Source organism: Sphaerodactylus townsendi, linkage group LG02 (assembly GCF_021028975.2).
Source record: "Sphaerodactylus townsendi isolate TG3544 linkage group LG02, MPM_Stown_v2.3, whole genome shotgun sequence".
In the NCBI taxonomy this organism is placed as follows: domain Eukaryota; kingdom Metazoa; phylum Chordata; class Lepidosauria; order Squamata; family Sphaerodactylidae; genus Sphaerodactylus; species Sphaerodactylus townsendi.
Window position 1 is genome coordinate 19,861,756 of NC_059426.1, and position 27,161 is coordinate 19,888,916.

Genomic DNA, 27,161 nt, shown 5'->3' on the forward strand with positions numbered 1-27,161 from the left:
TAATCCCATGATAGTCACCTGAAATATTCAGGTTTCAGGACAAACTCCCCACAGCAACACCGCCAAACACAGATTAATCCCTGCTCTGGTGCTCCCTCGACCCCTTATCACGTGTTTTCCTAGGAACTGCATGATTGAGCACCTTTTCAGAAAAGATGTGTCCAATCCAGATTCGTGGGGAGGATCAGGGATTGGATCCAGATTTGTATTTCATGCTGTAGGGAGTGACGCGAGGGATTCCAGCCAATGAGAGCGCGGTAGGCAGTGCACGAAGCGCGTGCAGCCTTTTTTTCTGCACTGCCAGCTCAAACGTGGGCACTCGAAAACGTGGGCACGAGAACATGTGCTTGTTAAAACATAGGCACGTGGGCCTGAAACTTCTGTGCCAACGCGTTCACGAAACTGTTCAATAAAGTGAGACGGCGACACAATAACCTATCAGGAGAAAGCTGCTTGGCCAGGGTTATTGTGTGTGCACAGCAACGTATCATGTATTTTCGCGCGAAAACAAAATTTTAAAAGATCCTGCACCAACACGGCCCGACAGCAAATCAGATAGACCAGCCGAGCCGATCGCGTGTCCATGGGGATTGCTGCATTGTTTGAATCCGTGATAGGCACAGATGTCTTCACTAGCAACGTGCTGCAGTGGGGATGGTGAAACCCCGATGAAAAGGTGCCAATTCTTTGAAACCTGGATGTATCTAGATTAATTTCTCAGTGGGGAAATGGCCAGTACTAACATGTTTATCCAGCACATAACAAGGTGCACACTATATCATCTTTGTCAGTCCGGTACAGAAGTGCTATAAAAGCGAAGGCGGCATCGAACAGCCCGATCTTGTCAGAAGCTAAGCAGGCGATACTTGAAAGGGATGACTCTGGCCGGTTTCCCCACGGTCTATTAATCATGTGATACTCACGTGAAATATCAAGGATTCAAGAAGAACTCCTCACTGCCTGATCAATGGACAAGAATTCATCCCGATTCTGGCGCTCATTCTCCCCCTTATCCCGCCTCTTTGCTGAACCTGCTTGAAAGTACTACTTTTTCCAAAAAAACCACGTATTCAATCCAGTTTGGAAGGGAGAATTGGGGGTCTAATCCTGGTTCAAATTTCCCACCGTGGAGCATGACGCAAATGCCTTACAACCAATCAGTGCGCACGGTGCTGTTCTCGCGAGAGCACAAGAGAACGATAACCAACCAGAAACTTGGGCGGGGGAGACGTGCTGACATCATAACATGAGCATGTTTTTGCGAGAGAGAAAAAGGTTCCACCCCAACACGGCACGACAACCAGTCGGGAGAGACCCGCCAAGCTGATCATGTGGTAGTGTGGATTGTGGATTGTTACATTTCTTGAATCCGAGATAGGCCTAGATGTCTTCACTGGAAACATGCTGTGGTGGGGAGGTTGAAACTATTTGAAATTATTTTCAAATTTGGTTTGACCTAGATTGAATTTCTTGGTGGGGATTCGGCCTCTGAAGAAGGCAATGGCAAACTAAATCTTCTTCTCAGTTGTTTTGAAAGCTGTTTGCTGAGAGTCCTGTAATTTGGCCACAGCTGCAACTTGATGGCGCTTTATACACACACACACACAGAAATACTATGCACAAACTTGAGTATCCTAGCTACAGTACTGCTGGCTTTTGGATCATGAAAAATTTATGGCTAGTTTTAAAAGAAATGGGTGTGCCACAACAGCTGATGATTTTGATGTGCAACCTGTACTCTGGGCAAGAGGCTACGGCTAGGACAGAATGTGGAGAAACAGAATGGTTTCCAACTGGCAGAGGTATCTGACAAGGATGTATTTTATCTCTCTAACTCATCAATCTATATGCAGAACATAATCATACAGAAAACTGGATTAGAGTTAGGTGAAGTTGTGGTGAAAATTAATGGAAGAAACATTGCCAGTTTGAGATGTGCATACGGCACCGCATTACCGGCAAAAAACTTGAACCAACTCCTGATGAAGGTTAAAGTAGAACGTGCCAAAGCAGGATTACAGTTGACAATCAAGAAGATAAAAGTAATGATTACTGGGGAATGACACAACTTTAAAGTTGACAATGAAGAAATTGAAATGGTTCAAGATTTTCTATTCCTTGGCTCCATCATCAAGCAAAAGAAAAACTGTTAACAAAGAAATCATAATGGGAAGGGCAGGCATGAAGGAGCTGTACTCTGTGTCGGGGAAAGATGTCAGAAGATGTGTGAATGAACCCGCCACATCTTCCTGAACCTTCTTTGAGTTTAAAGGCTCCCCGGGGTCCTAGTGACAGCCTCCCCCCCCTTCTGATTCTCTTTTAGCCATGGAGAATCGTATTTAAGCTAAATTTTCATTAAAACCATAATTGCCTGCAGAGAACTTTGAAAAAAGAGCATTTATATTGCCCCAGATGGCTATTAGCAAGATTTGCAAGCAACTTGCAACACAACTTTGCAAAAAGGCAAGGTTGTGTGAAGACTTTGTACACCTGTTGTGATTTCATAGGTATCCTGTGTTCAACAGGGGGAAAAATCACCACAAACTAAGGCTCCCAACCTCCTGGAGATCTGAGGGTATCCCTGAGAGGGCTGAGTCTGAAGTGAGGGAGGAGCTAAATCAGGGGGTAATGCCATGCAATTCTCTCTCCATAACTCCATTTTTTTCCAGGGGAAATTATTTCTGTGGTCTGGAGATCAGCTAGAATTCTGGGAGAACTCCATGTCCCACTTGGAGTTCATCAACCCTACCACAAATGGACTCTTGGTGGAGGGGGACGGATTAAGGACAGGGAAAGTGCAAGAAAAGGAAAATTTAGAAACGTTGTCATAAGGTTTCAGTGGACAGTTGTCGGCCACTCCACAGAAAAGGAGGATTATGCTGGTTAGTCCTGCAGAAAGTAGAAGAAAATTCTACTTATTTGATGATCACTTAATATAATTTACCTGTGCTTCAGCAACGCCGCTACATTAGGCCCCTTCCACACATGCAGAATAATGCACTTTCAATCCACTTTCAATGCACTGGATGTTACTGTGCGGAATAGCAAAATCCACTTTCAAACAATTGTGAAAGTGGATTGAAAGTGCATCATTCTGCATTCGAGGAAGGGCCTTAGAGCCACTCCCAAAAGTCTCTGTGCGAAGAACCCTTTGGGGTATCTAACTTGTAGAGAAGGAAATAAGAAGGTTGATGTAAGCCAGACCTGGGCATTATACGGCCCGCGGGCCACATCCGGCCCGCCGGATGACCTTGACTGGCCCCCCTGCTGTGCAGGCGAGCGAAGTGTCTTTGAAAGCCCCGCAGAAGCCGGTTGCCTTGGCTGCCGGCTTCTGCAGGGCTTTCAAAAGCGCCTCGCCCCCTGCCTTTTGGCCCAGCCCTCCACAATATTTTCTGCTTCTTATGTGGCCCCATGGAAAAAGTAATTGCCCACCCCTGATCTAAGCTGTGACTATTTATGTATAAAGGGAACAAACTATATTGCAGGAGACACAAAAGAACAATCTTACCTCTGCAGTGCCTCCATATGAGACCTTCTGTCTCCAGGTGCTCCCCTTTGTACCCGAAGAACTCAGGTGTAAACTGAGCTTTCTGACGGAAATCCTGAAAGGAATCTGAGGTTTCCTTCTGGCATGTTTTTCTCTTTCATAGCCATCCACCAACCAGGCTTCGTTCTCAGATTTCATGCTGGATGAAAGGCCTGAGGGGAGTAACAGAAAGGGGGGTGCCAGATCTTGGAGGGCAGCACAGCTGTTGTGGTATCAGCACTTCTGCCATGATGCAGGGGAAGGATGAGGGATGTTGGTAGTAGCACACGCAGAAGGGATGGGTGCCTCAGCCACCCACTTCCATGTCAACTGCTGCCACTGCTGCACAGGCATATTGTCAAGCCGCTGTGCCGAAGCAGCAAGAAAGAAGCTTCGGAAAACACTGGACTGCGTTGATATGACAGCAGTGTCGGAATTCTCAATGTGGAAAAATATGGCAAGGTAGACAAACGGCTACAGCAGAAGCAACAGGTATTAGCTCATACTCAATTTTAAGAACATAAGAACAAGCCAGCTGGATCAGACCAGAGTCCATCTAGTCCAGCTCTCTGCTACTTGCAGTGGCCCACCAGGTGCCTTTGGGAGCTCACATGCAGGATGTGAAAGCAATGGGCTGCTGCTGCTGCTGCTCCCAAGCACCTGGTCTGCTAAGGCATTTGCAATCTCAGATCAAAGAGGATCAAATTGGTAGCCATAAGTCGACTTCTCCTCCATAAATCTATCCAAGCCCCTTTGAAAGCTATCCAGGTTAGTGGCCATCACCTCCTTTTTGTGGCAACTGAATTGGATACCAATTAGTGTTCATAACCAAGTCGAGTAAAGGTATTAACCTTTAAAGCTCTTTATGGTATGAGACAATCGTACCTACAGGAATGCCTTTCCCATTACAATCCTCCGTGCTCCCTTGGGTCATCTTCTCAGGACATCCAGTTGGCATCTGGCCCCCAGGACGATTTGGTTAGCTATTACCAGGGGAAGGACTTTTTCAGTTGTGGCCCCTACCCCGTGGATTGCACTCTCTGATGACACCTATGCCCTGCAGGACTTACTTAGTTTTTGCAGGGCTAGTAAGGCCCAATTGCGGCCTTTGGAGATTAACCAGATGTTTTGGGCTGATTTGATATTGGCATGAGTTATATATCTTTATCGCATACGTATCTGATTTTGTTGGCTTTTAACTTCTTTATTGTCGTTTAAGTGTTGTAAGTTGTTGTGAGACTGTTTGGGTGAGCAGTGAGTAAAACAAAATCTAACAAATAATACAAAAATAGCGGTCATATAATAGGAGAGCTCTTTGACAAGGGAGCCATCGAGATGCTAGAATACATATTCAGCTTAAAATAGCCTCTTTCGCACTTTCTGTTCTGCCTTGACAACATTCACATGTGCACTGAGATTGTTCCAGATAAATTCAAGAGTTCTTGAAAGGTGAAAGCAGGACACGCTGGAGCCTCAAGCAGAAAATTTTAATGGCTCCTACAGTCCTACTTGTTAGGAGGCAGGAATAACTGTGAAATCCTCCAGCATAAAAGAAAGGGTTGGCAGAAGATACAGACTGGTAGTATGGATCTGACATGTTCATCTCCCTCTCTGCCAATCACTTGGTGACATTCCACAGCACCCAAATCTACCTGCAGAGGTGGGATCCAGCAGGTTCTCACAGGTTGTGAAGTAGGTTACTAATTATTTGTGTGTGCCGAGAGGGGGTTACTAATTGGTGATTTTACCACGTGATTTTTGCCTTAGTTACGCCCCTCCTCTCAGCAGTAGTGCGCAGAACTTGAAGCAGTCTAGCAGGAGGTGCACCGGCGTGCGTGACAGCCTGCGCCTGCGTGCATTCGTTTCCCGCCCAAGGACCGGCGCAGTGGCTGCGTCCTTGCCACAGCCCTGCCCAGGAATGCCCCGCCCCCAGAATGCCCGGCCACGCCCCCGTTGTGCCCCGCCCAGCCCCATTGGCGCTATGCCACAGTTTGAATCCCACCACCATGGGGATCTGTTACTAAAATTTTTGGATCCCACCACTGTACCTGGGTGTGGAAAGTGATTCTTACACTGGAGGTGAACAATGTTTTTCTCAGAAAACACTCAAGGACATGCTGTGCCTTGGAGCAGAGCTACCCTGGCCATGGCCAATTTCAGAGCAAGGCAGCCATGAAGAGGAGATGGACTTGAAGTACCTTGAATACCCCTAACTCTGTCTGTCTATCTATCCATCCGTCCACCATCTATATCGGTCTATCTTTATTACAGTAATAGACCAGCATACGTAAATAGGCACTTGGAGAAAATGGTTGCTTTGGAGGGTGGGAGACTTCATGATATTATACCCCGCTAAGGTCCCTCACCTTCCCAAACCCCACCCTCCCCAAGGCTCCAACCCCAAACCTTCAAGAATTTCCCAACCCCACCAGACCTAATATTGGAAGATCCCATTTTAATAAATTTCATCTCCTGTCCAGACCCCGAAGTCACATAATAAATATCCGCATGTCCTGTTAACGTGCGTTCATTTCATACTGTACCTGGATTTGCCTTCTCCATTTCAACCCACGGATGCAAGCGAGGCGAACAGAAAACAGGCAGGAGATTATATTTTGGAGGAACGGCTGACAAATCTGGTTTTCTTCGGTGGTAGGGCACATTATCCTCAAGCACAAAAGGATCCTTGATGTATCCTGGAATGTATATGGCACACATACAGAGGACACAAGGAAAAACTGCCCAGAGGAAAGTCAAAACAAAGTTCAAGATGGCGTATCAAGAACAAGGGTGTATCATAAGATGTGTGTGTAAAATGCCATCAAGTTGCAGCCCACTTATGGGAACCAAACAGAGTTTTCAAGACAAGATACTACGGTAACAGAGGAGCTCTGCCATTGCCTTTCTCTGCGTAATAACCCTGGAACTGGGGTGCTGTGTGGTTTCCAGGCTGTATGGCCATGTTCTAGCAGCATTCTCTCCTGACGTTTCGCCTGCATCTGTGGCTGGCATCTTCAGAGGATCTGAATTGATGCCAGCCACAGATGCAGGCGAAACATCAGGAGAGAATCCTGCTAGAACACGGCCAAACAGCCCAGAAACCACACAGCACCCCAGTGATTCTGGCCATGAAAGCCTTCGACAATACATTAAACCCTGGCATTCCTTGAGGTCTCCCAACCACGTACTAGCCAGGGCTAACCCCGCTGAGCTTCTGAGATCTGACAAGTTCAAACTAGCCTGAGCCATCCAGGTCAGGGTCAGTTGCAAACTGGCATATTTTAAACATCTCTCATGTTTTTTTTTTAAAGGTGAATATTAAGCAGATACAGTTGGCCACACTGTGCTGGAAACAGGTGTGTAATTTCACCCTAGTCATGTGGCCACTGATTCAGTTATCTTAGAAACAGCATAAGTCTTCCCAATGATTTTTAATTTAATTTGTTCCAACACATCATTAGTTACATTTAAAATACGTTAACATGTTTGCAACGATTTTCTTTTCTCTCTCATCAGGCCTGTGCCTGGTGATCCCTATTGCTTTGTGGGGCAGGCGGATGCAGCATGAAGAGGAAGAGCTCCATGCAACTCTCTAAAAATTCCCTCTCTATGGTAAAATACCTGCGGGACCGTCTTACCCCATACGACCCGAATCGGTCTCTGCGCTCAGCAGAAGCCAACCTACTGGTGATCCCTGGCCCCTCAATGATGCGGCTAGCCTCCACCCGGGCCAGAGCCTTTACAGCTCTGGCCCTGGCCTGGTGGAACTCTCTCCCTCCAGCTGTCAGGGCCCTGCGGGATCTTAACGAGTTCTGCAAGGCCTGCAAGACCAAGCTGTTCCACCGGGCCTTTGGGGAGGCTGGCTGCTGATGCCCCCCCCCTTAGAACATCAGTGGATCCTGCCGTCTCCTCCCCCTTTTGTTTTAGGGGACTTGATAGTAGGCACCATCTATTATGTTGATTTTAGTATGCTGCGTTTTAATGGGATGGGGTTATTTTATATAGAGCCAAAAATTAACTAATATTTAATGGATTTTAAGCCTTTGATCTATGTGCTCTATTTCTGTTTTTGTTCACCGCCCTGAGCCCTTCGGGGGAGGGCGGTATAGAGATGTAACCAATAAATAAATAAATAAATAAATAAATAAATAAATAAATAAATAAATAAAATTCTCTATAGTAAAGACTATATAGAGGAAATTCCCAGAGCATTGCAGAAGTGGTAACTAGAAGAGATTTAGCTGTGTCTGCAGTCATCCCTCTATTTTCTTCCACTACAAAAGAGGACAAAACAGGAAGGGGGAGAGGTTGCTTTCCAAGGTAGGCAATGAGCAACCTGAAAAACTTAGTAAAGCAGAGCTATCTAACGTCGCCTCTAGTAAATATTGATAGCAATTTTCATCCATAGACCTCAAAGTGCTAACTTTTAGACACATCAGCACAAGCCTTGGCTTAGTTGCTACTAACACTTACCTGCATGTTGAAGTTTTTGTAAAATGTTTGGATCCCAGGTCTGAGCAAGTTTGAGGAGCTTGAGGAGGTACCTCTTGGCTGAATAACCTGGTCTCATTTGTCTGTCAGGCTGGATGGCTGGATTACTTAGGAAGTGAAGATATGGCTGCCACACTGTCTCCTTCTGATCCTTCCGTGCCTTTAACATAGATACAGCAAGATGCATCTCTGAGAGATATTCTAACCAGTTCTCCACACATCATGTTTGCAGGCGGTGTCAACCAGCAGGTATTGAGATGAACCCACATTTTGGTGAATCCAAAGAGATCACCACTTTCAAGGTCACATTGGCCATTTCCCCACTGAGAAATTAAAGCCGGATACAACCAGGTTTCAAAAGAAACAGCACCTTTTCATTGTGGTTTCTCCCTCACCACTGCAGTGTGTGTCTAGTGAAGACCTTGATGTCTATTGCAGATTCAAGCAATGTAACACTCCCCATAAACATGTGATCTGCTCAGCGGGTCTGTTCTTCCTTGTCCTGATTGGCTGTTGTGTTGTGCTGGGGTGGGAACTTTTTAAAAACTTTTTTTTCTGCACAGCTACGTCGTTACATAGATACATAGGCAGAATTTCCCCGCCTCCTGATTGGCTATTGTGCTGGAGCGGGAACAGTACTCCGCCCCTGATTGAAAATTCATGTTATTCTTCTTCTCGTTTTTATGTTTGAACGTAGCCACGCATAAACAATTTATCAAAATCATTATACTGTAGCTTCCTATTTACGTTCCTTCGTAGCCACGCCCAGCGCGACACAAAAAAAGGCTGTGCAAGCTCTGCACGCAGCCCACTGTGCTCTGATTGGCTGGAAGGTTCGAAAGACGGGAAGTATAAGCCGTGTTTCTCCCTACTGATCCAGCTTCGGAGCATGATTGGGAAAAAAGGTGCACTTCAATGCAGTTTTTTTTAAAAAACACGGAATAAGGAGGGGAGCGCGGGCCAGAAGCTTGGAAGCCCCAAGGCAACACAGAGAATCAGGGATCAGTTCTACTTGCAGACAGAGCTGACTCAGGTCAAGGGCTGGAAGGCAGAGTGCTGGCAGAAACACCTCCAGCCACTGAAGTCCAACCTAGCAGTCCACCCAGCTCACCTGTGAGGCAGTTGAGATTGCATTGCTGGCAGGAACTGCACTCTAAAAAGCACAGGGTGCGCTTGGAAGCCCCAAGGCAACTCAGAGAATGCCGTGAGTCAGCTCAGGATCAAGACTGAGCCACAGCACAGACATATCAGAGGCAGCTCTGGGAACAGGAAGTGGCAGGAGCAACCTTGTTGAAAGCCTAACAGCCTTCTGCCATACCTGCTTGTGTGCAGAACTCAGCCTTAGACTGGAGTACCTGACCTACCTTTGACCCTGGGCTGCCTCTTCCCAGACCTGTTCTTCTGGACTCAACCTAAGGCAGTTGCTTTCTCCCTCTCTCGCATCTGTGCCTGCTATCAGTTGTAACCTGACCCTCTGTGAGCCAGGCAGGCCAGGACATCTGTTTTGTTGATTATGGATGCTTAGTGAAATAGTTCTCCTATGTCAGGCAAAAAGGGACAGTAGCATCCTGAACCTACAGGTGTTGGTAAAGGATATCCTGTGATTTCAACTGGTCTCTAGGCATCAGAGATCAGTTCACCTGGAGAAAATGTCCACTTTGAAAGGTGGACTTTGACATTCTACCCAGTGGTGGGATCCAAAAATTTTAGTAACAGGTTCCCATGGTGGTGGGATTCAAACTGTGGCGTAGTGCCAATGGGGCTGGGCGCGGCACGACGGGGGCGTGGCCGGGCATTCTGGGGGCGGGGCATTCCTGGGCGGGGCTGTGGCAAGGACGCAGCCACTGTGCCGGTCCTTGGGTGGGAAACGAATGCACGCAGGCGCAGGCTGCCACGCACGCCGGTGCACCTCCTGCTAGACTGCTTCTAGTTCTGCGCGCTACTGCTGAGAGGAGGGGCGTAACTAAGGCAAAAATCACATGGCAAAATCACCAATTAGTAACCCCCTCTCGGCACACACAAATAATTAGTAACCTACTTCACAACCTGTGAGAACCTGCTGGATACCCACCTCTGATTCTACCCAGTGGTGGGATTCAGCAGGTTCGCACCACTTTGGCAGAACCGGTTGTTAAAATGGTGCTTGTAAACAACCAGTAGTTAAATTATTTGAATCTAACCACTGGAACCAGTTGTTAAATTATTTTAACCCCACCACTGATTCTACCCCATTGAAGCCCCTCCCATTGAAGCCCCTCCCCACTGAAGCCCCTGTGGGGGTGTGGCGATGGTGTTCCAGGGGCGTTCGGGGGCAGGGGTGTTCCAGGGCGGGGGCAGGGCGGGGCGGAGGACGCACTAGGGCACCGGGCGCTTTTCCCCCTTGCTACGCCTCTGCTCCACCCCCTAAGCCTTCAGGTATTTCCTGAGCCAGACTTGGCAACCCAAAGGTACAGTGAAACAGGAATGGAAATAAACAGATCACTAGAAAGGAGAATGATGTTCTATGAAGTCTTTGGTGAGGGCACCTCGTTCAAGACTTACTGAGGATAAGAAAGTCTCCCTCTCCACCTTTCCTTAAAATTTAGGGGAGCCGACAGAATCTAATTTGACTTGGTTTCTAGCTATGCGGAGTGCTGTTGAATTGTATTATTAACCTGTTCTGGCGCCTCGTTATGAAAACCATTGGAAGTGCACTGAGTAATGAAAAGCATGCTGAGCTACGTCCCTTTTCTGTGGTACCACAGCCAGTTAATTCTCTATAATCACTCTCCTCCCAGGTTCCAATTTACACACTTCTGCTCAAGGGTATTAGTGCAGGCATTCCTGGTTTCAGCATTTTTATTTCACTATCTAGTATACTATAAGCACAATAAATGTTGGTGCGGCTTACTATGAAGGAGACCCCCATATTGTACACTACCAGTTCACACAGTTACAGAGCATACAAGTTGGGTCTGGGGTCTCCTACCCTAAGTAATGAGTTGTGGGATGGAGAGAGTGGATAGAAACAACTTTTTCTGTTTTCCTCATAATATTAGAACTAGGGTAACCCAATGAATTTGATGGGCATTATCTTCAGGACAAACCAAAGGAAGGACTTTGCTCAACATCCCACTAACTTGAAAGCAGCTAGATTCCAGTCCAGTAGCATCTTAAAGACCAACAAGATTTTTATGGAATGGCTCTCAAAAGCTCATACCTCAAAATGTTGTTGGTCTCTAAGGTCCTACTGGACTCGAATCTAGCAGTCCTACTACAGACCACCATGGCTATCCTCTGAAATTACTTGGAGAAGTATCCTGCTGGGGGACAAGTGTAGATAAGGTTAGACAGGTTCATGGAGGAGAGGTGTATCAATGGCTATTAGCCATGGTCCAAGAGAATTAGCCATGGTGAAAAGAACCTCCACATACCGAGGCAATAACCCTCTGAATACCGGTGATTGACACCAACATCAGCTTCTATGCCCTCGGCCACTATGCTCTGTTGGTTGGTCCACCAGGGCAAATGGTTGGCTACTTTGTGATACAGGACACTATATGCAGAGGTGCACCTGTTATGGACACTGCAGACTCACTTGGTGAATAATGACCATGTTATCTGTGGGAACCTACTTTGGTTTGGAATAAAAGAGTCGGTCATATTATTGGACTTCAGGTTTTGGTGTTTTGCATCACTAGCTTGGTAACCCAACCCATGTTACAAGGAACCAGAAGAATCCCTACAGCAGCCTGATAGCCCAGCTTAGTCTGACCTAATCCGAGGTAAACTAAACTGGGTTGGCAAGGTCTAGTACTTGGATGGGAGACCACCCAGCAACACAAGGGTTGGTATGCAAAGGAAGTCAATGTCAAACTATCTCGACTGATCTCTTGCCTTGAAAATCCTGTGATCTTGGGGTCTCCCCCTTAATTTTTATCCAGATGTTCTCAATCTGGCTACGCAGGGTAGCCCTGCACAGAGCAAGTTACAGAAGTCTAGTCTGCAGATGACCTTTTAATGGATCACCATGGACCACTTAGTCTGCCGTAGGTGGAAGAATGCCAGTCTGGCTGTGTGTGTGACCTGAACCTCCATAGAGAGGGAGGTATCAAGAATCATATCTATGCTCCTGACAGACAGTGCAGGTGTTAGCTGCACTGCATCAAGCACAGAAAGATGGCCACCCAGACCTGAATCCCTCCAGCCCAGGCATAGGACCTCTGTCTTCGATGGATTTCGTTTCAACCAATTCTGCCTCATCCATCTCATTTTGGCCCCCAAACAGGTGGCTAATGGCGGATTACCCATGGGGCGGCTGCCACAGACTGGCAGCTGGAGCACATTGGGGCAAAAAGTCCTGACGTGCTTCCTCGTTCCCGCCTGTGCTTCTCACTTCCCTGCCAAAAGCAAAAGCACTTCTGGCACAACTTTTGCACCCGAGCAGGGCAAGGGCGAGGCAGAGCCAGTGGCGGGTAATCAGCCAATGTGTCCAAGGAAGTATCAGGCCCGTCAACAGATACAGCTGGGTGTCATCAGCATACACCCTGGCTCAGAGGTGGGATCCAGCAGGTTCTCACAGGTTCCCGAGAGTAGGTTACTAATTATTTGTGTGTGCCGAGAGGGGGCTACTAATTGGTGATTTTGCCACATGATTTTTGCCTTAGTTACGCCCCTCCTCTCAGCAGTAGCGCGCAGAACTTGAAGCAGTCTAGCAGGAGGTGCACCGGCGTGCGTGGCAGCCTGCGCCTGCGTGCATTCGTTTCCCACCCAAGGACCGGTGCAGCGGCTGCGTCCTTGCCGCAGCCCCACCCAGGAATGCCCCACCCCTGGAATGCCCAACCACACCCCATCGTGCCCCGCCCAGCAACAATGGCGCTACACCACAGTTTGAATCCCACCACCATGGGAACCTGTTACTAAAATTTTTGGATCCCACCACTGCCCTGGCTTTTAGGCCTGCTTGTAAAGTTCCATTGGACCAAAGTCCACATATATTGCCATATACTTTGAGAATTACATGTAGTGGAACTGGGTTCTAATATTTTATGAATAAAGCAGCTTGAAGACTCTTTCTGTTTCGTAGGGTAGTTTTCAAAGTGAAATTATTTTTTTTAAAAAAACCAGCAATGTATCTTTGTGCCTGATAGGACAGTGTGATGGGTTAATTCCAGCTTCATTTTCTGCCAGCTCCTTCAGCAAACAACATGATTTGCGAGTGCCTGAGAACCTCTCTGCTGGATTCTAATTGTCTGTGGCAGTCGTGCATGATTTCACGTGCTTCGTCACAGCAGTGCCTTTCTTTCTGCGCCTTTAATCTTTGATGGATGTTGTGCTTGGATACACTGAGGTTGCTCGTATCACAGGGGGTTATTTTAGAGGTGTGTTTTGTCTTCAGTCATGTAGCACCGGCTTCTCGTTGGGGCAGCCAGTATTTATTAATGGGTTCTCTTCCCAGAGCCAAAACAGAAATTTCTTTATAGACTACTGGGATTGCTACCATCCAAATGAACTGATACCATCTAGATCAGGGATGGCGAACCTTTTTGAGACCGAGTGCCCAAATTGCAACCCCAAACCCACTTATTTATCGCAAAGGGCCAACACGGCAATTTAACCTGAATACTGAGGTTTTAGTTTAGAAAAAAAATGGCGTGCTTTACTCGGGAGTAAGCTTGGTGGTAGTCGGTGGCTTTGCTTTGAAGCAACCGTGCAACTCTTCCAATGGGTGAATCACGACCCTAGGAGGGTTTACTCAGAAGCAAGCCCCATTGCCAGCAGCCGAGCTTACTCCCAGGTAAAGGATCGTGCTTTAGTTCTTCGCATGAAAATCAGTGGGGTTTAACAGCACAACAGGGTTACCTACACTGCTTCCCCAAAACTAGGTCTTAGGTTTAATGCTAATAATTGAGCCCAGTGGCCCAGGCCAGCCTAGATGTAGGGAGGGCACTCTTTGCGTGTGCCCACAGAGAGGGCTCTGAGTGCCACCTCTGGCACCCGTGCCATAGGTTCGCCACCACTGATCTAGATGAACCAAATATATCAATTTTAAGCATGTGAAAGTTTTCTCAGTCGTTTGACTTCTCATTTAGAATACGCAGAAGAATGTTTCTTTTCAATGGGCTTATCTAAAGTGCAGACATGTGCTCAGTTTTCTAGGAGATCCAAGTTCTATGCAAGGGCACTAGATATCTTCAGCCGAGAAGTCTCACAATATTTTGCCAAGCCACCATTCATAAGATTCTTTTGGAGTAATTAAAAATGATATAACTGTTATATCACATTTGTCCCCGAAAGGTGATCTTTGGTTAGACAAAATGGTGGATCAGTGGTGATAGAAGCATTAATTATTATTGAACAACTTTTCAAAGAAACCCTGCAACTAGAAATGAGTACAGCGTTTATTCTTGGGGTGCTGTGTGGTTTCCGGGCTGTATGGCCGTGTTCTAGCAGCATTCTCTCCTGACGTTTCGCCTGCATCTGTGGCTGGCATCTTCAGAGGATCTTCAGATTCAGATCCTCTGAAGATGCCAGCCACAGATGCAGGCGAAACGTCAGGAATGCTGCTAGAACACGGCCATACAGCCCGGAAACCACACAGCACCCCAGTGATTCCGGCCGTGAAAGCCTTCGACAATACTTTTATTTTTCTTTGTGAATTGACTGTATCTTTTTACCTGTTTGCTGCCATATGCCAAGATAGCTCTCACCAGATCTTGCAGGGTGTGGAGTTCTATATGTAGGGTCCTGCTTTTGCTTCTGAATCTTCGTTGGCACTTTTTCATTTTCCTAGAAGGTTTGGCTAGATCTTCTGAATACAGAACGAGCGCACCAGTTTTTGTGCTGTATGTTTTTGGAAGGTACAGGCCCCAAGATCTCTCCATGACTTCCCTGTCATCCAGTGATCTGGTAACATAGCAGTGGTGTTCAGAGGACTTCCAGTTTAAGTAATCCTAACATGGGGAGGAAAAACAATAATATTAGAATAAAGGAAAACTCAACAAACTTATTTGCCTAGCTGAGAAAATATCTTGTCTCCAGAGCCTGAAAGAAAAATAATGAAGCAACTCTCTTTCAGTTTACCAAAGAGCCTATCACATTTTTGTTCTACTCTACCTTCATGGACAAAGAAGAAGAGTTTGGATTTGTATCCCCTTCTCTCCTGTAAGGAGACTTACAAGTTCCTTTCCGTTCCGCTCCCCACAACAGACACTTTGTGAGGTAGGTGGGGCTGAGAGAATTCCGAAGAACTATGACTAGCTCAAGGTCACCCAGCAGGAATGTAGGAGTGGGGAAACAAATCTGGTTCAGCAGATAAAACTCCAACCTGCTCTTAACCCCTACACCACACTGGCTGCTCTTCACCACTATACCACACAGCCCCAGCACCATGATATGGAGTAGGGACCTTGAAGTGGTGGAGTTCCCTGAGGGTCTCGTTGGAGGCAGTATACCTTATATCCTCACCTTTCTGAAATTTTCTACAGAGTATTGCTGCTGTATTCTAGCCTGTGAAAAGGAACAGCAGCCATGTTCTTCCCCCTGACTGGGGGAAATTAAAACATTGGCTGCTTTCACAGCCTGAGTTAAAGAATAAGCCTCCCTAATATATAATGTTACAAGATTCACAGAATCAAAAACATGTGTTACCTTGCCTATGGAGGCATGAACAGAATTGCAATCCAGGACTGCTTGCCAGCTGCTTGTTGTAATATATACAGACAGGCACATTCAGGCAGTAGAATGTTGAGAGCTCAAAAGGTTAACATGGAACTCCACAGGACTGAATAGAGAGAATTTCAGAGCATTCTTAGCCAGAGCACTGAGAGTTTTGAGGGACGAACCTGATTTGAACGCCAGAGTGAAGGGCTGTTCTGTGGTAGTTTTGTTCTCTGGAGGCTGAGGACCAGTTCTGAGTGAACTGATTAAGTGCCAGGAAGGACAGATTTAAGTTAAAGAATCTGTGCAAGTGTCCTGGAGTGTTAACCATATCACAGTAACACTGATTAATCGCACTGATGGCTTGGTTGATTTTCTTTGAGAAGAACCCACTCAGATATGGGGCTGTGAAGGACCTGAAGGTGGCTTAGTTGGTAAATAGAGAAAGGAGTGGGTTTCCTGGAAAAGAGCCACAAGGTTTTCTTCAAGTCTACATATTTACCTCTGTCTTGTTTGTGAAGATTTTTATGCTGATCTGTAGGCCCAGATAGAACCCTGTGGTCTAAGTTTACAAGGCCCCATAGTATAACCAATACATAGAAAATAAATAGTAAAGAATTTAGTAAAAGAAAATCTATTTAGAAGTCCTTCATAATCTTAGGGTTTATGCTGCAGCATACTTGACTTGGGGATCTGTGGTTTATGCTGCAGCATACTTAGGGCGAATCCCCACTCGGAAAATAAACCTTGTCCCCCCCCCCCCCCCCCCCCCAGTTCCATAAGATACAGCACCTTTTCATCCCAGGTGCAGTGCGCGTCTGTTGAGGGGGGTCAAAGTTAATCCCAGGATCAAAAACTGCAACTATTTCCACGAGCCCGCGATCTGCTCTGCGGCTCTTCCTGATTGGCTGCTGTGTTGGGGCGGGAACGCGACCCCGCGATCCCTCCCCTCTGCTTGAGGAAGTTTTTAAAAAATATTTCTGGCTGCGCAGCTTCGTAGGAACATAAGTTGTTCTATTTTTTAAACTTTTTGGCTGTACAGCTTCATTGGTACACACTCTCAGCGCTAGCTCTCCTCTTTGTAGGTTCGTGCCTACAAAACCACGACCAGCACAAAACAAACAAACAAAAACCTTTGCGTGCTCTGTGCCTAGCCCACTGATTGGCGCATGCCTCCTAGGGTGGTAAAAATGAACTCTATTGTTTTTCTGCTGCCTCCCCACTGATGCGGCCTCGGCCCGCGTTTTTCAAAAAGGTGTACTTTCTTGCCGGTTTTTGAAAAATGCGGGGTGAGGGGGAGCGTGCGCCCCAAGGCCAGGATGGAGCCGAGTTGGACACTGAAGCCGTGGGGACTCCTCGCCCAAACCGGGACTTTTACAGTGAGTGGGGAATCGCCCTTACTCATCTCAAGCGATGATTCACCTTGTAAATTCAAAAAGGATATCTGCATGTAGGAATCCAAAGGATTCCTTTGGATATCTGCATGTAGGAATCCAAAGAGAATATGTCCGCGCTCCACTGTTCAAGTTCCAGTATGAACGCCTGACCGAGAGCTAAGTGTCAGAAAAGACCTTGCAGTTCCAAGAATGAATGTTGCTGGCCTCGTGGAAGTCTGCCAAACTGAGCATCCCCTGTGACTTCAGTGTGATGGTCACAAGACCAAGTCTTCATATATACTGACAGCTGCATTTCAACTTGGCATCATCTACAGTGGGCTACTGTAATCCTCCAAGGTCAATGACACAGACAGTCAATAAAATCTTGAGGAGTAGCCATGTGACTGGTAGGATTATAGCTTTGGAGGGCCTTGGAAACTTCTCTTTTTCTGCTTCATGAATGTGCCTTTGTCAGCTTGCCCTGTGATATATGCATGTGTGTACAGCTTTAAGTGAGTCCTCAAGAAGTACTATTTGCCACCCCCTCAAAGCTCGTATTGGGGGTTGCCAACTCATTCTTGGGACATTTGTGGAGATTTGGAGGCAATGCCTTGGGAGAGTAGGGTTTGGGGATGTGTGGGAACTCAGCAGGGCTTTGATGCCATAAAATCCGACATCAAAATCAAAGTCAAGTTCTGTGGCATGGCCCCTACAGGTCCCCAAGTTACATTTTAAACTAGGGGTCCCCACCCTTTTTGAGCCTGTGGGTGCATCATGAGTTCTGATATGACTTGGTGGGTGCAGAAACAAAATGGTTGCCACAAAATGGCTACAACAGGAGGAGGAACCAGCCACAAAATGATTGCCACAGCTTAACTTCAGTAACACAGTGTACATCTTTAAAAAAAATCTGCCAATCAAATCTCTAATAGTCAATCAGAAACCTTGCTGGGCAAAAGACCTACCTGGCCCCACCCACTTTCTAAAAACACTTGCCAGGTGCCAGAAAAGATGTTGACAGGAATCATGGCCCCATTGGCACCATATTGGTGAAACATGTTCTAAAGCAGTGGTGGCGAACCTTTGGCACTCCAGATGTTATGGACTACAATTCCCATCACCCCTGCCAGCAGGGCCAATTGGCCATACTGGCAGGGGCTGATGGGAATTGTAGTCCATAACATCTGGAGAGCCAAAGGTTCGCCACCACGGTTCTAAAGGATTGGATTGCTGAAATAGAAAATCTTAAAATTAAGGCATAAGTTGAGGGAACTATTCTCTAATGCACAGGTGTCAAACTTGCAGCCCTCCAGATATTCATGAACTACAATTCCCTCCAGCCCTTGCCAGTATAGCCAATGCTCATGTTGGGAGGGAACTGATGGGAATTGTAGTTCATGAGCATCTGGAGGGCCGCGAGTTTGACACCCCTGCAAGTTAATGCTTGCAAAAACCAGGCTATTTGCAGTTCAGTTCTAAGAACATTTCTCTGGGTGTAACCCCCACAGAATATACCTGACTAGGATTCTTAGTAGACCTACTTGGGCATGCTCTCTTGTGTTGTGAATCATAGTAATCATTAAGACACTATTGAAATTGCAGGACTAATATCATTAAAAGCTCTTAGAATGAGTTGATTCTGTAACTCAGATAAATGGCTAAGGCTAGTTTTCGGCCTGAGCTGGATAAATTTGGTCCAAAAGAATTCTGATATTATTTCAGACCCGGCATGTTTGAACTCACAGGAAACTCCTCTAGGCAACATTTTAAAAGATCAGTCAAAATCATCTCTAGACTGGAAATGTTTCTAGGATGCTGGAACTATTTTCACGAAATCGCAGTCTTGTTTCCGAATTTTCATGTTAAGTATTAAAACAGGCCACTAAAACCAGATTACTTTTTTTTTTGCTTTTGCAAACTGCACACGTTTTAGAAATACCGAAGGGGAGGGGGGTCTTCCCAAAACAGTTGCTAACTACTTTGCCCCTGGCTAGTATACCTAGATAGGCATGACATCACTTCCAATGTTTCCTGGAAGTTGTATTTTCCCATTGGCCCTATAGCCATTTGCTTTTTTAAAATGTCTTCTTCCAGTGCTCTGAGCAGCAGCAAGAAACAAGAGAGCGGGGCAAGGAATCCCCCACCAAGGAACTGGCAACTGTCCTACCAGCAGTGCCTTGCCTTGTTTCCCCAGAGCAATCCAGGCCCAGGGAATTTTATGTCCCAGCCCCTTCCCCACTGTCCTTAGTGGCCCTGGTTACAACCATCATTAATGTAGGTTAACGTTTCAGTTAACTATTTTACAATGCTAGAGGAGAAGTCCACGGTGCATGCCTCAGTGCTGAGAATAGAGTCGCCAAGCCTGTAGTTTATTTTTAAAAAATTAAAAAAAAAAAACCTGGCCAGAAAACAACTCTGTCCCAGCCTGAGAAAGAGGACTTACCTCCGGTTCGAAATGCACTTCCAACTTCTCCTGGGTTTTTCGGATCACCTGCCCAACCCCACGACTTAAAAGAGACAGGTTGGGCATTTTTAAAACGAGTGCATGAGCAACCTCAGCAGCCTGGCACTGCTGCCTGGCATTTAGGATATCCTCACCTGACCCAAAAAGCTAGGCAACGCCATCAAAAATGTGGGTCTGTTGGTTGGACTATGTCCGGGTCCACAAATTTGCTCTACCTCAGAAATAACCAAAGAGCCTGCATGTCCCCCATTATAGTTTCAATTCCTGTTAAGTTTTCTGTCATCTGTTGGACAGCCCTTGCTTCTGCGCCGGTTGGTCCCCAGCCTTGTGTAGCTCTGCCATTCTTTGTGTTGCTCTCAGAGGTTGTTTCTGCGTTGCTATGGCAGCAAAAGGAAATTAAGCTGTTTAACCAGCAAGAGGGAAGGTTGAGGAGAGAGGGAGACAGAGAGAGACAGAGAATGCACAGATTTTGAAAAGAGCCAGCTCAGATTTCAAAGATGGTTTGTCCTGCAATAAAACAACCCCCCTTCAAAAAAAGAGAAGAGTGTTTCATACAGCAATTTCAGCTCATTATATCTGTTGTTTCCCACATACGTCAAGTATTTCTTTTTCTCTCTGTCAGAAATGTTACCCACGGCCACGGGCAACTTTAATAGTGATTTCAGTGATTTCAGCTTGGCAGCAAATAAAATCGGAGCCACAAAATTCAAACTGAAAAATAAAAGAAAGTTTTAATGCGGTCGGACAGAGTTTCGTTCAGTAAGAAATGAATTCAGCAGCTCGGTCTGCACCAGGCAAGGCGCATGGCCGAGCCCGGCAAAAAGCACACTGAACACAGAAAAGTACAGACTTCTTCTAGTAAATGTTACATCATAGATTGCATTATACAATGACAATACAGGGCCATCAGGGGCCATCCAGCTTCTTTCTCCTAGATGGCCAGGTCTTACCTTTGGTGAGGAAATACCTCTGGATAGTTGTCCTTGGGATAATGTTTTCCCACTGGCTCTTATGCATATTCATCTTGATGTTCCACCCTGTATCTGGCTGTTAATGCTTTGTTTCGAAACTTATAGTTTTGGGGTAGACTTTTGGTAAGGCTGGAGGACTGTATTATTCTTTAGTGATTCTTCCCAAACGAGGAGATAATTACTGAACATAAATTCTGTCATCGGCTCTGGTCTCTTCCTGGGTGTGTGTGACAATTACTTGGGGCTATGTAAAAATGCAAAAGGGGTTTTCCTGATTCATTAACTGTCTGCATCCTGTTTCTCTGGGTCCATCTTTAGCATAATCTAATCTGTCTCTTTTTTGTTTGTTTCAGCAAGCTTGTGACTTAGACAATGGTTTCAGGGAGTAATACATTTTACAGCAGGAAGGAAAGCCTTTTACAGAAAATCAGAATAAACCTAAATTCCATTAACACTATATGTCTACCAAAAATTATATTAAAACAAAATAATTATTATCTGTCCCTCTGGTTACAGAAATGAAGCTGAATTCTGGTGCATTTTTTTCCACACTTCCTCTCCCAAGATCCAAGACAGCCTGTGTGGTGTAGAGGTTAAGGTGTTGGGCTAGGACAGTGGTTCTCAACGTTCCTAATGCCGCGACCCTTTAATACAGTTCCTCATGTTGTGGTGACTCCCAACCCTAACATTTATCCATTTTACAGATGGAGAACACTGATGCAGAGAGTCTTCGGTGACCCCTGTGAAAGGGTCGTTCGACCCCCAAAGGGATCCCGACCCCCAGGTTGAGAAACACTGGACTAAGACCTGAAAACCCACGTTCAAATCCCCACTTGTGCCACGGAGGCTTGCTGGGTGACCTGGGGCCGGTCACACACTCTCAGCCTGGACCCCAGCTAGTATTTGAGTGGGAGGCCTCCAAGGAATATCCAGGGTGTGATGCAGAGGCAGGCAATCGCAACCAACCTCCTAAAGTCTCTTGCCTTGAAAACTCTATGGGGTCACCATAAGTCAACTGAGACTTGATGGCAAAAAGTAAATAAATAATTTTTAAAATCCCAAAATCTACAATTCCTTGCATTTTACTTCCTGGGCAGACTTTTTCATTTGTTTGGAACAAAGTACCTGGGAGCGGGGTAGGACTGAGGTGTTGTTCTATCTTTGACCCTCATCATGGTCTTGCCTTTCTTGTGCCATGATCACACTAAGAAATTTTGCCAACCTTCAGGTAGAAGGAACCCAACAGGTAGGATACAGTGTAGCCACAGCTACCAAAAAAGAAGCACTATACCCGAATAACACTAATTCATGAACTACTTACAGTAAGGTGCAAAGTGCTATTTAATAAAGTGCTAAAGTGAAGAGTGCACTATAAATATACAAACAAAATTATCAACACATGTTTGGAAAATATGATATAGCACCCAAGAATACTCAAGACAAACAAGGAACATGCACGCATCGGATGACAGCAAAATATGGAATCCTTACTTGGAATCACAACTGATCTGGAGAAAATGGCAGCTTTGGAAGGTGATACTATACCCCGATGAGGCCCTTCTGGTTCCCTAACCTGGCTCCCCCAAGGCCACACCCACCAAATCTCCCAGAATTCCCCAATCTTGAGTTGTCAGCCCTAAATTATGTGAGGCAATGGCAGGGAAATACCAGCAATAAAACCTTCCAATACTGCCCTGCAAATATCCCCCCAGTCTTTCTCTGCTGTCAAGTCACTTAATGGCATTGTCAGAAAGGGCATTTTAAGCCCTTCCCCCTGATTCTTCCCTTGTTTCTGTCACAGTATGTATATTGTCGGGATGGATGGCAGGACAATCGTAGTGGTTTTAAACAAGTTTGTTTACAGCTAACCGTAACAACTATTAGAACAGTTAACAGCTAACAGGCTCTCATTCTCAAATCTCTCAGGTCTCATTCACAACTACTTTTCCCGGATCTCTTAACTCCACCCATCAAGTCAGATTCTTAAAGACACACATCACCACATATACAGCCTCTTTGTTTGGGGGCCCTGTCTCCCCACAGAGATTCAGAGCTGGCAACTTCCAAGTGGGGCCTGGAGATCTCTGGATCTAGATAGATAGACCAATCCCCTGGAGAAAATGGTGGCTTTGGAGGGTGGATTCTATGTGTGATGTCCTTAGTGTTCATGTGCATGTAGTTCTAAGAACCTAAACAAGAGACAAAATTGGAGTCATTCTGCACTCCGAAATTTCACTTCAGGAAGCCCTGGGGAGGTAGAACGACCACAGATAATGACACTAATAGTTCACCGTTTTTAAAAAAGAGTGGCCTCACCATGGTCTTTTTCAGTCCTTCAGGGAAGGTTCCAGAACTTTGGGTTAGGTTGATAATATTCCCTAGGGGAGTCCACACTGCATTCCCACTGGCTTTCACCAGTCTGGATGGACATGGGTCCAAGATGCACGTGATGAGCTTCACAGCCTTTAGGATTCTGTCCACAGTGTCTTGGGAGAGTCTACTGAAGTTGTCCAAGAGGAGACCTGGAGACAGTCAAGGGTCCTCCAGTTCAGTTACTGAACTTAAATTGGCCGGAAGGTAATGGTGGAGTGATAGGATATTATCTGCAAAGTAGCTCACAAAACCATCACAGCTTTCCAGCAGCATGAGGAGAATGGAAAATCCCCCAGCCCCCACCACTGAAAAGTCCCAAAGCGGTGTGAGTCCAAGGGCCAGGGTGCTTTGCTTCCAGCCCTAAACCCTGGGTGGGAGCTAATGTTGACTCTGCCCTCAGGAATGCCTGATTTCACCACCACCACCACCACCACCACCGATCGGGACACTAGTGCAGCCCTTTGCCGCTCGGCCTTTTGGGTTTTGCAGCAGTGGGGCCGAGAGACAGGCAGCCATGAGTGCATCCACCCTCTCTGCTGGAGTCAGTGCTCTGGGAAGGGCAAATGTGCCAGTGCAAGGCTGCATTGCTTCCTTAAGCCGTTTTGCCCCCTCCCCACATCGGACGGGGCTGTTAGTCAGTTGTGACTTGGCAGCAAAGCGCACACACATGCAAGTCCGTTGAAAACAATGGGTTTAGGCTGGAGTAATTGCCTAGGATTGCATTGTAAAAGATGATACTGCACACACCCCCTTGGAAAAAAAAAGTTGTACGGCTGTAGCGGTCCACACAAAATCCAAAACAAGAATGAAATCTGTGTGATATCTTCTCCTCGCAGCCTGCCCGCCTTGCAAAGGGATAGTACGGGTGTGGGCTAACAACCGAGTGTGGCTATATGGTTGGAAAATCCACGGGTCCTCAGAAAGTGGTAGAGTTCAAAGCTCGGATTTTAAAATGCAGAATTGCCAACCTTCAGGTGACATCTGGAGATCTCCTGGAACTACAACTGATGAGAACAGACTCCAGAGACGAATTCTTCTTGGGGAAAATGGTTGCCTGTGGCATTATGCCCACTAAGGTCCCTTCCTTCTCCGAACCCTACTTTCCCCAAGCTTTATTCCCCCAAATTCACAGGAATTAACCGAACCACCGTTGGCAACCTCAATGCAGTCCTATTTTCAGACCCGCTAAATAAGAGAAAATGTGCATGCGTCGTAAAATTCAAGTGTTCCCTTCACGCTGCAATTTTGCGGTTTTGATTATTTTCGTTTTTTCTTCTCTTCCCAAAAGCAAGAGAGTTGAAAATTCTCATTTTGGGCAGCATCTTTTTTTTTTGAACTTAAAAAATATATATATCCGTAATTTCTCTTCAGAATTCAGAAGGCAGGGAAAAGCAGTTCTATCTTGCGTTGGAAAAAGCATCGTTCTGCTTGTCGTCAGACAGTGTATTCGCTCCAGAAACCAGTCTAATATGTCAATTGTACTTCAGTATCAATCTTCTCAAAGTGCCCCCCTGCTGCCATGTACAAAGTTATACAGCAGGCTACCTTCCGCTGGATTTAGTAGACTGCCTTTCACACAACATGTGTTCAACGTGCTTTACAAAATACAAACAGCACTAGAAAACGCAAAAAACAAAGAAGCCTTCAAACGGAAGATGGGGTTTCCCGAGCAGGCAGAAAACAGCTCTTTAAAGAAACAAACCAGGCATTAGAAAAGGATTAGAACTCCCAGCTGAGAGGGAAATATTTGGACCCTGTTATGCCTTTATGGAGGGAAAGGACAGGGGCATATTTTGATAAAATGGGGCCTGCGGGCAAGGACTGAGCTTGCACTCCCCATAGCTTCCAAAGATGGACAGAGATGGAACTCAGACCAGTTTTATACTCATCTGTTTCCCCCCAAAACTAACAAGACTCAGTCAGCACTAGTATAAAGTTGCTGCTGTGAGACGACTCCTGGGATCTCTCCTTCTTTTCGACTTTCACTTTCACGGGAGAAAAGCGATGGTGAAGACCAGGGGGAGGGGGGAGGGGGAAAGTAGAAAGGCAGCAGAGGTGAGGAGAAGATGGCAGGTGAGCACTAGTGAGCGGCGGCAATGAATGCCACGGCCACTGTGGGCACGGAAATGGCCAAGCACTGGAACACCCCAGCCACGCACTCACCACGCCCCCACAGGGGCACCCGCCTGGTGCATCGCGCTCCCCCCCCCCTCCGGAGCTATGCCTCGGAGTGTGGCTTCTCAGGGTAGGCTGGTAGCAGGTTTGGCCTGAAAAGGTTTCCACCCTTGGGCCTGGTGTGAGCAGCAGTCTGGAAGCAGCTCCAACTCCATGCTACCAGGGGTGGGGGGAGAGTTGGGGTCCACAGTCTGCAAAGCAGAGGCACCGAGGGTGGGAGGGGTGGGGCACAGCAGCAAGCTGGCGTGCTGCTGGCTGTAGACCTTACCGGTTGAGTTTTGGGTCTTCCTGCCAAGTTGCTGAGGAAGGAGGGAGGGAGGCGCACCAAACCCCTTTCCACGGCCTGCCCTGAGGGAACTGGTGGGGCCACATCAGAGGCTTAGCTGGGCCATACTGTGCCCGGTGCGCACTCTGCATTTTCTCCCACCCCCTCTTACTTTAGTTCAGCCTGAAAGTGCATGCTGGAAAAAGCAGCCTGTTCACTTGAGGCTGAAAACAGTCTGGTAGGAACTATACTTCCCAGGAGACATTGGGGCTCACAAAGTCTCCCTGTGAAGTGTGGGCTACCAAGAACTGTTTTTAGCCGCCTAAGAACAGGCCACTTTTCCAGAGCCACTAAGGCTGAACTGGGTAAGCCAGAGGAGGGCTTGGGGCCAGCAGTGGGGGGGATTTTCCGCCCCCCAAGCGTGCCCTCTGTTCAATGTGCACCCCCCGTCCCCTGGTAGCTCCGCCTCTGGGCCACATTTGGGGAGGCTGCTGGGGCTATGCACCAAAATGGTAGGTAGCAGAGGCTGGTGGGTGGGGTATACTCCTGGGGGAAGGGGAGGCCAGACAGCGTGTCAGTCAATGCCCCGCCACATGACACAGCCCACTTTGGTAGCACCTGAAGTCTCAGCCAAAGCCCCTCCTGACCCCCGCCATATATATGCCAGTGTAGAAAAAGTTAGTTCTAAGGAGACAGTGAAGTAGTTAAAGACAGGGGCATAACAGAAGGCAGCCCTGGGCAAACTGCTAGCCCTGGGCAAAATTACAGAGTTAAGGATACTTCCATAACCGCCCATGGGCGGCCACTCCACTACAATAGAATTTCTTTTTGCATCAGGGACATTGGTACCCTTCCAGGGAGTGCATTTTGAGACATATCAGCTTCAAAATTTCAGCATATCATCAGGGGACTGTCCTTCACGCTTTCCTCTAGGTTTGGTGAGGTTTGGTTCAAGGAGTCCAAAGTTATGGACTCCCAAAGGGGGTGCCCCATCCCCCATTGTTTCCAGTGGGAGCTAATAGGAGATGGGGGCTACAGTTTTGAGGGTCCATAACTTTGCCCCCCCTGAACCAAACTGCACAAAGAATTGGAGAATGCCATCATCTCCAGATGATACCCTGAGAGCCTGGTGCCGATTCATCCAGCTAAAATGCACCCCCTGCAGGAACATCCTGAGAAATTTGCTTAAGAATCTTTGTTCTGCATTGAGTTTTCTGCATTGCTGTCCGTGGGGGTTGCAGGCTGTAAGGGGCACATTTCTGAAGAGCACAGTCTCAAAACTTTCAGAGGTCTCATCCAATTATACTGCCCTAATGATACCACCCCCCAATTTTGGTGCAGTTTGGTTCAGGGGGGCTAAAGTTATGGACCCTCAAAACTGTAGCCCCCATCTCCTATTAGCTCCCATTGGAAACAATGGGGGATGGGGCACCCCCTTTGGGAGTCCATAACTTTGGACTCCCTGAACCAAACCTCACCAAACCTGGGGGGTAGCATAAGGACAGTCTCCTGATGATATGCTGAAATTTTGGTGCCGCTAGCCTAAAAACTGCGCCCCCTGAAAGCCAAAAATGGAAAACCATGAAAATACCCAAAAACGAACCCAGTATTTTGATGCCCCCCACAAGGTGATGCCCTGGGCAGCTGCCCACCTTTCCCAATGGGCATTATGCCAGTGGGTTAAGAACTGTGTTTATTAGAACACAACTGCTAGCTAACTAACCTAGCCACAACTAGACCTCAGTAATGTGACTCCTCCTTCAGTTATGTTCACAAGACCATTACAGAGAGCCTCTGGGAGCTTTTAAAGTAACTCCTCCTTTATAGTTTATTCTGGACTCTCCATATGCAATCAATTTGGTCATAGAATGAGCCATCCATA

General features: G+C 46.7%; 1 protein-coding gene across 6 annotated transcripts in view; it reads right to left on the reverse strand.

The window, feature by feature from the left end:
- The window catches only part of KIAA2012 (KIAA2012 ortholog), a 95,967-nt gene extending 76,112 nt beyond the window's left edge, over positions 1-19,855 (reverse strand). For all 6 annotated transcript variants that reach the window (XR_007243490.1, XR_007243491.1, XM_048484108.1 and 3 more), the window contains exons 1-5: positions 19,475-19,855; positions 14,674-14,949; positions 8,000-8,177; positions 6,070-6,222; positions 3,509-3,699 (exon numbers count right to left, since the gene is read on the reverse strand). Coding sequence is in view for 4 of the 6 variants with exons in the window: in XM_048484108.1 (XP_048340065.1) it covers positions 3,509-3,699; positions 6,070-6,222; positions 8,000-8,177; positions 14,674-14,949; positions 19,475-19,561 (885 nt within the window). In the remaining 2 variants the exon portion in view is untranslated. The remainder of the gene's footprint in view (positions 1-3,508; positions 3,700-6,069; positions 6,223-7,999; positions 8,178-14,673; positions 14,950-19,474) is intronic.
- Positions 19,856-27,161: the final 7,306 nt, after the last annotated feature.